Source organism: Tinamus guttatus, unplaced genomic scaffold (genome assembly GCF_059628265.1).
Source record: "Tinamus guttatus ecotype Peru unplaced genomic scaffold, ASM5962826v1 Tinamus_guttatus_pri_ptg000323l, whole genome shotgun sequence".
Classification (NCBI taxonomy): domain Eukaryota; kingdom Metazoa; phylum Chordata; class Aves; order Tinamiformes; family Tinamidae; genus Tinamus; species Tinamus guttatus.
The window spans coordinates 540,802-555,220 of record NW_028288857.1 but is presented as its reverse complement, the minus strand read 5'-3'; the positions used below and the strand labels follow the sequence as shown (position 1 = coordinate 555,220).

The window sequence follows — 14,419 nt, the reverse complement described above, 5'->3', positions numbered from 1 at the left end:
GAAACCAGCACAGGGAGATCACAGGACAGGATCTGATTAAGAATATTTAAATGCAAAGTGGTGGTTTGTAGTTATTTATCATGTTCCATATTCACAAGAGGACAATGCCCAAAGCTACACATTTAAAGTCAGAGATCCACCAAACCAGGAGAGTCCTTCTTAGAACTGACCTTCTGCAGCATGGCATGGAAAAAAAACAAGTGTTCATCTGAATGCTACATTCTCCTCATTTTAGGAGGGCAAATCAGCATGGCCTTACATATGTGTGTGGCCTGAAGGCCCATGAAACACCAGCAGAAAAGTTGAGGGAGAGAGGAACTGAAGGGAAATTTGAACTTCTGCAGCTACAGTGCTGCAGCTACAGTGCTCAAATTAGTAAATTAGTTTTCTAAAACAACTTCAGCTCTGTCGGCATAGCAGCTTCCAATTCTTTAAATCAAGAAAAGCAATCATAGGGAAAGATGCTAACTAAGTTATTGAACACTCAAGGAGTGCTATTCAGAAGTCCTCTCCTAGGGCTACAGGTACATTTGTGCTCTACAAACCAAACTGAACACAAAAGGTCTTGATAACCACCTGTGTACCTATATCAAAGCCTGACCTGACATTCTAAAGCACTCCTCATTTTTCAACAAATATGCCAAATTGGCAAAAGAATAGCTACTAGCTGGGGCTAGATTCTAATAGAGTGCTTTGCAAAGGAAGCAACTCAAAAGGCTTGAGCTTTGCTGTGATCCACTGACATGTCAAACAAAATCCATTTAGGGGAGCCAACACCTACCGGACAGTCTGAAGACAGGTCCAAGACACAGTGCACCACATCTTCAGCTCTCTATTCTGATCTGCTCCTGTGATAAGAAATCTCCAGAAGGGAACCCTGCAGGTACAACACAAATAATTAGCTTAAAGATCAGGCATCTCTCTCAAGGTCATTTCACAGAGAAGTGTCTCACGGTCTACCCATGGCTGGTTTTGCCCAAGAGCATCTTATATTTCTCCAAAAAATTCTGCTTCTGAGGTACATTAAAAACAAACAAACAAGTACAGCTCTCACAGCTCCCAATAACAACAACAACAACAAAACTAAAAAATAATAAAAATAAAGCTTTTTTGACCATCAATTTCCTACTGCACTTGATAACAGGCCCGGCAAAACTGACCGTACTACAAACGTGAAAAGACTCTATGACTCAGAATTTTCATTGCTTAGCTCTTCACAGTCCTGGAATTGACACTAGAGGTAAGGTAACTTTAGGTTGCTCCAGTGTCTTATTTTTCCATCCCTAGATAAATTATTGTAAAAACAGAATCAGATTTGCTCCTGCCACAAAGCTAAATTTGTGCAAGTACAATGTAATTGCAAGGCAATTAATCTCCAAAGGCAGATTTGGAAGACATCACTAAATTCTGCTATTCAAAGTAGATTTGGGACTTACTCTGGGTCTTGCTTTTTATGGTTGTCACAGAAGAGCAGGCAGGAGAGAGGCCTACCATCATGGGGTTTCCACTCATGAAGACACCTAGAAAAATAATAATAATTAAGAAAAAAAGAAAAAAAAATCATAAAACAAAGAATGCAGATATCAGCAAAAATAGGGCAGGAGGAATAAAAAGGTGGGCCCTGAACTTTTTTTAATCACTTGTTTGTTTACAGGTTTATATCAATTGACCAGGCGAACACTCCCATGCAGCCACAGACAGTCACCAACCTCCTCCTCCTCCCAAAGGCTGCCTTTGGTTTGGTGTTTCACCAAGGGTACCATACATGAAAGACACCAAGACAGAGGGCGGGAGCTCAGAGTTTTCTGCGCATGCAGGACAGTGCAACAGAGTTTAGCCACAATGTGCACAATGCACGAGGACTCATGCTTTCAGACACAACACTTTGCTTTTGTCTGAAGTTCACCAAACTTTAGGCTTGTGTGATATTCAGTGATGTAACAGCACTCTTCAGCCACAAGCCACTTACATTCACCCTGTATCTACATAGAGACCCAAGAATGATTTTATAACAAGGAAAGATTTCAGAGAGAAACTGATGTTCTCTGAAAATCCCTCATTTTCTAATTCTCCACTTACCTTGGCTCATCTTGCCCCTCAATATAGATCTGCCAGAACTTGACAAAACCATCATGGCTTGCTGTGGCCAAAACAGTTCCATCTGGAGAAAGGGCTCCTTCACTCAGGCACTGAACAGAGAGAGAGAAAAAGAAAAAAAAACAGTGAAGTTATAAACTAACTCTTCAAGAGAGGGGGGAGAAAAAAAAAAAAAAGAATATGATCTTATTTGACTAATGGTCTGGTAGGACAGGAAGCAAGATACCTCTAAAATCTCATCAGGCAACTTATCCCTTTGCAGAACAACAATCAGGGATTTTTTTTTTTTAATCCTTGTCTCTCCTCTTTCACAGAAATTTAAGAACATTAGATAGCGGGAGTAAGATCAGCATTGTCATTCATGTTACAACCAGGGCTCATGTTGCTTTAGGATCTTATGGCTGTTCACAGTCAATAAGTACTTTGCTTTGCCTTGGTAATACAATTATGTTCCCACTATCCTGTACAAAAAGTAAAACTGGACTCTTTCCAGTTGCATCCTTGATATTCAAAGTATCACCTACTAGATACCCAGCCACAGTCCTGATCCACACACTGTATTTACAAATATAGCTATGCTCATTAAGGGAATGAGGAAAAGTAAAGATGACATTGGGCCCACTTGTCTGTAACACACCATGTTAGGAGGGTTCCAAACTTTTACAGAAATTCAAGCACGGGGGAAACACTAAATTCCCAAGAGGAGTTAGGCTGAATATTTAAACTCTTCTTTGATTATTTATACTAGCAATTTTTTTTATGGTCCGATAAAAACACTCCTTCAGAAGAGGCCTTCTCAGATAGAGATAAGAAAAGAGGATGACAAGATTTGAAAAGTTAACAATCAACTATGGCAAAGGTGCACAGTCATGCCAGCAAAATGACTTACTACTTTTGGCACCACTATCTGGGGAGAAAAATCTTTCTCCCTGTAAGTTTCTGTCCCCTTGGAGGTTAGATGTAGTTAACACAAGGAAGGGGTTTTTACCGTGCTGTGACCTTTCACTACAATGAAGCCTTCTTTGATGCTAGGCACTTCCACTGGCCAGGAGCTGTTGTTTGTTCGAATAATGTCCAAATCCCATACCTCTGCCTGGAAAATAAACATATATGCACACAGGTTATTACTACCGCTAGTGCATTCATCCAGTCAAGGATTTCTTATATTCTTACCTGATTTTCTAGTTCAATTGCAAATATGTGATATAAACCTTTTCAGCTCCAACAGATTTTCGCATGAGAAGCTTTCCTGCAACTGGTTGTACTTAGTATAGGCAAATGTTTGTGGCAGTTACAGTTGCTGCTCACCAGCCTTCTCCCCTGCCACTTCAATACTGCTCAGCCTGCATGGCATGATGCCTCTGGCCTCCCACATTTTGTTTATGTTAGTCTCCTGTTTGATGTCGAGCAGAAATTACTACTTTCCTTCCCATTGGGCCCATGAGTTTAGCATGATCTCTCTTTGAAAAATGGAAGTCCTGACCATCATGTTGTGGGAGGATTCCCAGATCAGGTCAGAGAGCATTACACCTGTAACAACACAGGCTCTTCCCTCCCTCTAATAATAAAAAGAGATAAAGTTTCAGCCAAGGTTTCCTTACCCTGTCCTCATGCAATAAGGCCAACGTTTGACTTCCCTCTTCACCATTCTCTTCATTATCATCTGGGATGAAAGGACACCAGATGATTCTTCGAGAGGTATTCAATGGGGTATTGTCAGGACGTTTGATATTTACCAAGATCTCCTCTCTGATCACCACGGTTAAGGAACATGAAGCAATCTTTGTTACTGATGCTCAGCAGTAACTTATTTGGTTGTGGATTCTGCCACAGATCACTGAGATTCAAAGAAAAATCAGTTAAAAGGATTCTACTAAGAAAAAAAGGCAGGCTAGTTTTTCCTCACTGGCTGAAAAGAATTAAACTGAAGAAAGTTAGATTCTCATAATTTTCACAGATAAGAGGAGGATAATCACGAAAATAACACAGTCAGGTTTGAATGTGCAATCCAAATGACTGCTGATGCATCATCTAACACCACAACAACAACAAATACCACAGAAAGACAGAAAAGCTGCCACAGTGCACTAGGCTGAGTGGTCCTGTTCACTCATACAAATCAGACCTTAAACTACAACCACCTTCGCTTCAGCTGCTTTTGAAATGATTAAGTACATTAATGAGAAAATTAAGATGGCCCAGCCTATAACACCACAACCTATAAACTGATGTGCTTCCCTAAAGCACTGAGCAGTCACTGCTAGCAGTTACAAGGAAAAGGTTTATGATAATCAACCAAACCTTAAAAACTATTTCAAGACCTTTAAAAGTACCGGGACAACAGGTTTGCCTGTTAAGCAATTGAGGAATAAGTGTCACATATTCCTCCTCAGGAAACTAACTAAGGAAAAGACATAGGTGGTAATGTGATAGGTGGTAATGTGATCAAACTGGCACTGCCTTAGCGTAAGGCCAACTAGCACAGACTTAACGATACTAAAATCCTCCTCACTAATTGCTTTTGCCTGGGCTTGGGGGAGCACTGCAATATTCACACCCAAAATTTCAGTACAGGCTGGATTCTCTTTGATATGCTGTTGGGCTACCAGCCTTCCTCCTGCGAGCTGATATTCCGAAAGGGCTATGCAAAAATTGTAATTTTGAGGCTGTATTTACATCTAACCATTACACACACTACATGACACAAACATTATTATGAGACTTGCTTTGACAGGATACTGAATTTTCTCTTTATCCATGGCCAAGCGCCAAACAAAAAGGTTGCCAGCCTCATCCAGGCATGCCAGCTGGTTGGAGTTGAGATGGGCAAAAGCCAGGTCTGCCACAGCACCAGTGAATCCTTTCAGCAGGGTGCGCTCAGCGGTGCTCACGCTCAACACCCTCACCATGGCGGAGCCATTACTGGCAGCTGCAAGAAGAGACACAAAGGAAAAGAAGTCACCATTCCTCTGCACAGCTTCCCTGCAGCACTGTTTTCAACAGTCAGTCCATCATTTTCAGTTTCCACCCTGGCATCACGTGTCACTGGTGCCACACTGAAAATCCATGCTGAGAGATGCCACATTAACAAACCCTTTCAAGAGCCAGGACATGTGCAAACATTCACTGCACTTTTCAGGTTTGGTGCAGAAGGGAATTGCTTCACGAGAAGGATTTTACCTGCCTTTTCAAGGGCCTCTCAATTCCCTACATCTCTTACAGCTTCTCAAGCACTCAAAATCTGAGTTATTCTACTTAAAGTCAACAGAAGTTCATTCTAAAACTAAAGGCCACTGTAGAGTTTACAACAAGCACTGGTTTCATGGCTCATCAAGGATGGAATTTTTCTCATAAAACAGCCTTCATTAAATGTAAGACTAAATCTTTATCACAAGCTGAGGACAAGGCTATCAATCTTCCAGGATTGTCCTCCACTGACTGTGGATTAATTTTCTTTATTTGTAATTTGATTTTCAGTAACTGGATTAAAGTGTCATGGAGGTGCAGGTAGCTCAAATACATCTTCTATAAGGGTAATGTAAAATTATAGCTAAAAAGTAAATGCTCTAGAGAGTGCATATTTGGAATAAAACTTCCTACTTCATTTCAGACAAGCATCACTATAATGCAAGTAGGCTTATTGCAACCTTTCTGTTTCCACTTCTTGATGCTCAAATCAGCCCTGGTAGATCACCCAACTTTTGAAATTTTACTGCACCTCGACTTCTATACAAAAGGGCTGGGCCCTCTTCTAGTAGAACGGCTACTCTTGAATAACCTCATTTAGATAACACAGAAATGGAGTAGTAGTAAATTTTTTCAAGAGACCAAACTGATAGGGTGCCTTTCTAAGAAGAATGGAAGAGCTCAACAGGCCCCCAGATCTGTAGTTACACTACAGCAGAAACAGACACTGCATGATGAATAAGTGTTCATCTGTTTCACACATTTTGTGCAACAATTTTTCCCTGCATTGTTCTGCCTTCCTCCATTTCCCTACTCCAAAACACAGTCTACCTGCATTGTTCTTTGCCTTCTCCAAATTTAGTCTTAAACTCAAACCTAAAATTTTATTTAAGCCAACTTATTTTAAATATCTATCTGCTCAAATTATCATGGGCCTGTTTCTCTGCTTAACACAAGATAAACTTGTTTTTACAGATATATTTCACTAGAGTAATAATCCAAATATCAGATTACTGTCCAATGAAATGAATGCAATCATTCAATTTCTCCCCAACACCACCATGTCCTTCTCTTTCTTGTATTTCAAGTTTCAGAAAAGCTTTCCTTCTTAATGGAGGCTCTCTTACACCACTAATAGTTCCCTCCCATATAGTTCTGGTCTCATTTGTATTCTCACTACAACAGCACCCTGAGCTGAGTGTTACAGTGAGTGAGTGAGTGAGTGATTACTGACAAGGCCCTTCTGAGGCACACGTTGCTTCTTGCAGACATGCCCAGAACAAATCAACACAAATCATATCCAAGGCAGGAAGATATCTTACCTCTAATGGCATAAGCCAGGTAAGAGTTTGAGACCGCTATCAGATTACCATAGTAGTATTTCTGCTCCCAGTCATATCTAGCAACCGGCTGTATTTTCACCTGTTCAAGAGAAGAAAAAAAAAAAGGGGGGGTGGGTCTGAAATAAACTTGCAAATACTTTACTTCCTCTAAAAAAAAAAAAAAAACCATTGATGCTCCATAGAAAATTGTTAGAAGTCGAAGTTGGCAAGCATGGTTGCACACTGAATCTCTGGTAGCAGAGCACTAAATATTCAAAGTTCTAGAGGTTGATGACTATTTCCTTCCATTGCAAGGAGGAACGCAACTCACTGAACTCAGTGTTATTGCAGAACAACACTCTACCTTCAATTACACCAAAGCACCTCCCTTCATCTCTTTATCAGTACCATTTGCAGGATCCCAGTTCCTGGAAATATTTGTGAAATACAGAAACACATGTGGTGAACAGTGTCTGCTCTTCAGTTTTGCTTTCAAAGAAAGCAAGAGTCCTGGCCTTATTTGATAAAGGCTTCCAATATGAATAAAAGATTAAGAAATACCATGTAAGTCATAATAGCAATCCTCCCTTCTACCTGTATCTTCAGTATTACCCTTGAAAAACAGGGATAACAGTATTCATTTATGATCTCTGAGTTCCCCTAAATCAGGGAAGGGGCTCAGGAACAAAAATGACACAATATGGCAAAGTGCTGAGAGGACCAAGAACAGGATTCTCTCTCCTGGGCAATACCAGTTGTTCTGAGCACATGCTAGTTCTCTGCTACAACACTAGTCTTAGTTGCATACTGGTTCTTCTGCAGCTCTCCTCTGCTAGCTGCAGCCCTCAGCAGCAGGACTGATGCTCACAAGCTACCAAAAGCAACTCTTGCTTCATAGTCAAGAGCTATGAGAAAAGAAAGAATCAATAGGAGAAGCTTGTGAGTGCAGGAGGGGCACTTTCACAGGAACCTACAGTTTATGAAATGCAACTTATTCCTGAGAAAAAGAAGGTAATGTAGTCAGACTCTATAATAATCAGTTGCAAGATACTGTTTTGATTTCCTTATTTTTTTTTCCCTTGATAACTTCTGAGACAAGCTTCTATGTAACTATAAGCTCCTACAATACAGGAAGAGACCATTACTTCTGCTAAAATAATGGGAAAATTGGTTGAGTTAATGCAACCAAAGGGAATAGATACAAATATGCTTTCCCTTGTTACTTACCTTGTTACTCCCTCTGGCCTTACTGGTGATGCTGGAATCACTGCTGGCCACTATCTCCACATCTTTTGCCGATATCACTATGCAAGTGGAGCTGTCATCACCAGAAAGGCAGCTTTTAAGAAAGACAAAGGGGAAAAAAACAATCACAAAGGACTTTGGAGAAACAGGATTAACAGAGGCTAGCTATTTGGTATCCATAATCGCGAATAGTACTGCAGAAGGTTCACCTGTGCATATAGGAGGCCTGAGCTAAATAACTGAAAACAAAAAATACTTTCAGTTACAAATCTACCTTCTCTCGGAATTTTATGAGCCATGCACCTGCCTTGCCCAGTCTAAACCTTCAGTCTCCTCTCACAGACCATTAACCGGTTTGACTTGAGCATGGAGCTACATTTGGTCAAAGCAGCTTTGGATCACTATCCACCACTCAAAAGGGCAAAAAAAGACCAAAACCAGATGAATCTCAGCAGCAGCAGTGCATATTATTTGTGGTTCTTATAGCATCCTCTCAGAACTACGAGCAGAGGAATGAAACAAAAGCTACTTACATGAGGTCTAATATTAAGAGAAGATTCACTGCATGAAGACAAGTATTACAATCAGACTAACACAGCAGTGTGTTTGTATGATTCGTGTTATTACTCAAATGACAAAAAATGCTAAGTATTCTACAGGCATAAGCTTTTTAGTATATAAGCAGTAAATATGTGTATGCAGTCCAAAATATACTTATTCATATGCACAACTCACCAGAGAATTGGGTAGGAATCTAGCTCAGGATCAGTTTTTTTGTTCTAAGTTACGGGGAAATAAATGCTATGATGAGCATGTGGTCTCCCAAGCCAACGGGTGCAAGTTGCCTCTCAGGTAACTCGCACGCCTGGCGCAGTCTAGCTGGAGGTGTGCACAAGAATGCCACGTTTCACCTGGAGCTCTGCTAATTTAACTCCACTTTGACTTGCTATTTCCATCATTTGGCCTGTTCTGCTCCACTTCTCCCTAAGCAGCTCCATCCATTTCCTTCACCTTCTAAATAGCAACGATGTCAGGCTCCATGCACCAGCATCACAAAAGCCAGAGTTCGGATACCTGTGGCCAACAGCATCAACTCACAACTGTCAGCTCAGTTCAAGCTAAAACTCACTGTCAGATTCCCACCAACCTTGTCCAGGCTTCCCCAAAATAGTTTTCAATCGTTTTCATTCTTTCAAGCTCTCTCGGGTGACACTTACATGACTTGCTTCTCCTGCAGGACTCCCAGGGAAATGCTGCGATGCACTGGCTTGGCCAAAGCAGGTCCATCTCCAGCCACAATGGGATCGGGCACCAGCAGCCCATTCAGGTCTCCGTTGTACGAATTTGACGGCCTCTGATTCTCATTTACTGAACCTAGGGAAAAGCACGACCAACAACAACTGCATAAAAGATACATTGCTGCACGAAGTAATATGATTTCCCTTTCTGTTGGTAGGTTTTACTGATTTATCGGTTTTACTAATATGTTGAACTACCTGGAAAAGATATTCTGCTCCAAAAGATATGTGTAAAATATCTGCATCAAAAGAGCAAAATCACAGCCCTTTTAACCCCCCATAGTTGGGTTAAGCAACCCCAGAAGACCAGAAAAAGACACATAAACAGGAGCAAGGAACACTTAAGGTTCGAGGAGTAAATACTCTTGAATCAATGAGACCAAAGGCTTGAATAGGCTCAGGCTTTGGTCTCACATTCAAGTTCCAAGTTATAATTGGCCTGGTACAAGCTGTCTTTTATGCCAGGACCCTTAATTCCCTCCTTGCCTCCTCAGGGTTTTTAGAAGGGGACAAATACAACAGAGGGAGAAGGAGAATCTTCTCTCTCGGTTTTTAATTGGCAACGTTGAAGAGTTGACAAGATGTACTGAAAAGCAAGCTCAGTCTATCTGCACTTACACATCAATCCATGGAAGTCAAAGTCACTTGTCTCAGGGAAAAAAGAAAAAAAGTCTTGCTTGAAATTTTCACAGATTTTGAAAACTGAAATTGTGTAATGTTGCTTGGTAACAGCTGCTGCTAAGCTCTTGCAAAATGGCTGCTTGCAGAAGTAGAAGCTCCACTCTCACTGGCACATATAATAAACCTAAGCAGAGCCATGGCCTTTGGAAGAGTGTCCTTTGAAAACACGGCAAACTTGGAATTACCAAACAGGTTTAATTGCTTTAATGCATAAGTGCTGTTACCTACAGAGGTACCTGCAGCTATTATTCACTCTCCAGAATGTTTATTTAAAACCTCGTTGTGGATTAAAGGGTTCTGCCCATAACCCCAGCAGGGCTCTCCTACACAGTGCACTGGCCTCAACACCCTGTCTACAGCTCAGCTGGCAGGAACAGCTTATCCTGCCACTCCCCTTGCAGAGGGCACGGCACCAAAAACAGGGCATGAGCTGCTGAAGTTGTGAATGATTTACACCGAAATCAAGTAAAACCTTTGCCAAGAGAGAGGGAGCACAGGTGGAGAACTGCATTTTCACAACCACCAAAACTAGCAGAACTAAGTGTTGTAATAGCTGTAAACTCTGCGGAGCAGTGAGCATCTTTTGTTACGTGCTTGGAGAGCACTCCAAGTAACACTCACAACTGCAAGCCTCTAGTAAGACAAAACTTTGCTAGTGTTAAGAGGCTTGGAAAGCAGCTACAGTGTTCTCTGGGGGATATTGTCATTTGCAAAACCCAGGAAGAAAAGCACATAAGACTGAACAGGATGTTGACAGCAGCAGCTCTTACTCCAGACAAGACTAGTCCTATACATGAAATTCATGGCACAGCTATTCCTATCCCAAAGCCTGGAATTTCAGCTTCCCTTCCCTTTGTTGCATTCGTGGGACTTTTCGAGGCTTTCAGTTCACAAACTCTTGCTCTTTATTTTGTCCGGCTCTTTAAAGCCGCTGCTCCCACTCCAGCAGCACTCCCTGCTCTGCACAGCTGCATCACTGCTCAACTCACTGTCCCCTTGCTCCTTTTCCTCCCAATTACTTCCTCATGCACTGGAGTTGACAAGAAAGATATAAAGAGAAGCAGGTGCAAGAGACAAAAACCCATTTCCCAGAAGCCAAATGAGAAGATACGAGCCATTCCCAAGGAATATCTCATTTGCTTCTACCAGCCTCCGAAGCTACTTTCAGAGAAAGTCAAGTCAACTTGAGAAAACGGAAACAATTTGAACCATTTCCCAAATATGGCACATCCTTTTGGTTGATAGATTGCTTATGAAACAAACGGTCCCCATCACAGCCTTGAGTCTTTCAAGTATAAGATCTCGCACTATAAAGGAGAAAGGCAGAATTAAAAGCCTGGGGCATCCAAGTGTTCCAGAAATAAGTGAAACTATTCAAGTAATTAGAAGTCACCCTACAGATGACAAAAATAACAAAACCTGTCTTAAGACAGATTTGCATCCATTACCCCACATGCCTCCATGCATCTCACAACAATCCTGAATCCAAGCTCACTTTTTTTGGACCAGAAAAAGACTGCACAGGCCCTAGTGTGCTGGCACTAGATTATTTATACGGACAGAGCAGCTGCTGACTCTGAGGACATTTAGAAATAAAGTTCTTCCCACCTCTCCCTTTTTAGGAGCATAAAGAGGGTGCAACCTCCATCCTCTTTCTATGTCTTCAGCTCTTGCAAAGCATCTAGGAACACGGTCTCCTTCAGCCTGCTTCCCTATCAGGTTAGGCTGAAACAGTCCATGGATTCAAAAGCTACTGGCAGGGGGGTGGTGGGAAGGAGAGGAGAGAGACACTGCACTGAAAGGGAGCTAGAACACTGTATATACAGCTGACTGCCAAGTACGTGGCTACCTACCACGGATATTTACACCAGAGAAGAAAGAAACAGCTCTGCTAATCTCAGAGCAAGAACTATAACCACTTAAAACAGCGAGAGAAGACTCACTCCCACTTTTACAGAGGGATTTGTACCATGCGAATTCCATTTCGCCGTCAAATAAGAAAGGGTCTTAACAGGACAATGCTGATGTCAGAGGGACCAAATAGTCCCTTGCACTCAGTGCAGGATGAAGAGAGAGAGCCTTGAGTTGAAAACTGAGCTGTGCTGCTCTGAGACAGCGATGCCCCTCAGAAAAAGGAACTTGGAGAGCACTTAAACAAACAAATAAACACACAAAACAACAAACAGGGAGCCTCGGCTCCAAAGGGCTCCCGCTCCCGGAGGACAGCGCCTTGCACAAGCGAGGACCGTTCCGGGTGGCACCGCCGTCCTCTCCTCGCCCAGCCCGCACAGGCTCTGCCCCGCGACCTGCGCGGCCGGGGAGAAGGTCCAGGGCGAGCGGGGCGCCCCGCCGGCCCTCGCGCCCCGGCCGGGCGGGAGCAGCGAGGCCCCCGGGAGCCGGAGCCGCCTCGAGCGGTTGCCGGCGGCGCCGCCCCGGCGGGCCGGGCCCAGCGGCGGCCTCCGCGCGCGCCCGCGCCCTCACCGGCCGGGCGGTCCAGCTTGAGGATGTCCCGCAGGTGCTGGGTCGCGTCCTCGATGTCGATGCTGGAGGAGGCGGCCATGGGGCCCGCGCGCTCCCCGCCGCGCCCCGCACAACCGCCCGCGCGCCCCGCCGCGCCGCTCTGCCCGCCGCGGCCCCCGCTTCCGCCTCCGGTCCCGCGGCCTGAAGCGCCCGGGCGGAAACCTCCGCCGGGCCGGCGCGTTCCAGGGCGGGGCCGCCGCGCCCAGCGCAGCGCGCAGGCCCGGGCGGAGCGGCCGCTACCCCGGGGGGCGCTCGGAGCTTTCTGAAGGCTTTTTTCTTTCTTTTTTTTTTTTTAATGATTATTATTATTTTCTTTAACGTGGCTATGACTGCTGCTAGGAGCAAAGCCAGTGCAATATCCCGGCCCGATGACATGCAACCCCATGAGAGGACTCCAGAAGTTTCTGGGAGTTTTTTGAAAGAGAGAGAGGCAAAATGGGTCATTTGAAAGAAGAGAAAGGGGAAAAAAAAAAAAAAAAAAGAGGAAAAACCCCACACAATGCTCCTACATATGATGCTCCCTCTCTCCACCTCTCCAAGGAGCTCCCAAACTTGGACCCCTTCAGGCTCTTAACAGGTCCTCACTTGCAGGAGACTGTCCACTTCGGAGCAGGAGCCATTCAGGGACGAAACTCACTTTTTTTTTTTTTTTTTTTTTTTTTTTTTTTTTTTTTTTAGCACTCCCCAAGTTCCCTTTTCCACAGGGTATCGTTGCCTCAGGGTCGCACAGCTCGGTTCTCACGTCTCCCTGGGCTGGCTGCATTGGGCTATGGGGTCTCTCAGCACTGTCCTCTTGGGGAACAGAAGTGCTCTGAGACCAGGGCATAGGGAAAGGGGATTGAGCAAAGAGGCAGCCAGGCTGTGCACGGTGCCCAGCACTGAGCAATACGTGTTTAGAAAAGGTGGCATTTGCTCCTCCAGGGAAGGAACGAGGCATGAATGACATTATGAGGCTCTTTTGGACACCTGCTCCATAGCCAGCTGCAATCATTTAGGACAACATAGCTGGAGCTTTAAGGGCTTACAGGTTTTCCCAGCATTTTAGATTTGTCTTTAAACTAATGCTGGCAACATGGGGCATTCCTTAAACCAAACCTCTCTCTCAGCTCGATGAGGCCATTTCTCCCTGGAGAATCATTTGCCCACAGTGGACAAGGTCCTTCTGCAGTGCAGGTTTTATAAGTCAGATGCTAGAGTCTACAGCAGAAGGCTCCTTGCATAGCCCTGACCGTGCCAAATGCCTCCTTCTATTGAAAGTACTTCATTAGAACCAAACCAGTCAGCACACCAAGAATATAAGGACATGCTAGAATTCTGGAATGGAATTCTATGATTCTCTGTTGTGATAGCAAACAGGAAGGCCCTAAGACCAGTTTTCAGGAAAGTTCCATTCCCATTTGAATATGAAAACCAGACCAGTTTGACCACGCTGCAGCCTCAGCTTTCTTGAAAAGCAGCAAAGGGAAATGCCAAGTTCAGTGTACTTTGAAAGCCTGGCCATGGCCAGGCATGCTAAGCCCTCCAAAGTCTGGGCCTAATGAGTTAATCAGCTCTGAAAGTAAAGCAAACATGATTCTGCTCATGTGGGCACGTGACATTTTTGATCTTGGAAAGAGTTAAGTAGTGTTTAACAAATCTATTCACTAGTAGAATGCTGCCACCTTCAGGGACATAACATGACAGCCAAGGATGGTATAGGAGAAAGGCAGGAGGGAAGACACCTCCACTGCAGAGCAAATGCAGGATTGTCACTTAGCTCAAATTATGGTGAAGGGATATTGAAATGACAACAGAGAGCATATACCTGCCCAGGGGCATGTGGACTGAATGCACATTCGAGGATACTAGGTTGCATGAATACTTGATTCGGCTAGAGGTAAGGACAACATTGCGTCTACCCATGAAGATGACATGTGGCTGGTGTAGCTTTGAGGGTTAACATAAAAATATCATGAAAATGAAATTTGGGCTGCCATGACTGTCAGCTCTGTGTGTTCTTTTCTATTTTGACAGTCAAAAGCCTAACACCAGCCAAGATGTCGCTGGTCAAGCAGCATGGTAAAACCTGAG

General features: G+C 43.7%; 1 protein-coding gene across 1 annotated transcript in view; it reads right to left on the bottom strand.

The window, feature by feature from the left end:
* Positions 1-12,430, bottom strand: part of EDC4 (enhancer of mRNA decapping 4) — a 33,791-nt gene extending 21,361 nt beyond the window's left edge. Inside the window, exons 1-10 of the mRNA XM_088529068.1 lie at positions 12,311-12,430; positions 9,068-9,224; positions 7,833-7,944; positions 6,606-6,705; positions 4,837-5,026; positions 3,699-3,846; positions 3,086-3,190; positions 2,080-2,189; positions 1,437-1,520; positions 782-877 (exon numbers count right to left, since the gene is read on the bottom strand). Of these exons, the coding sequence (XP_088385194.1) occupies positions 782-877; positions 1,437-1,520; positions 2,080-2,189; positions 3,086-3,190; positions 3,699-3,846; positions 4,837-5,026; positions 6,606-6,705; positions 7,833-7,944; positions 9,068-9,224; positions 12,311-12,389 (1,181 nt within the window). The 5' untranslated portion in view covers positions 12,390-12,430. The remainder of the gene's footprint in view (positions 1-781; positions 878-1,436; positions 1,521-2,079; positions 2,190-3,085; positions 3,191-3,698; positions 3,847-4,836; positions 5,027-6,605; positions 6,706-7,832; positions 7,945-9,067; positions 9,225-12,310) is intronic.
* Positions 12,431-14,419: the final 1,989 nt, after the last annotated feature.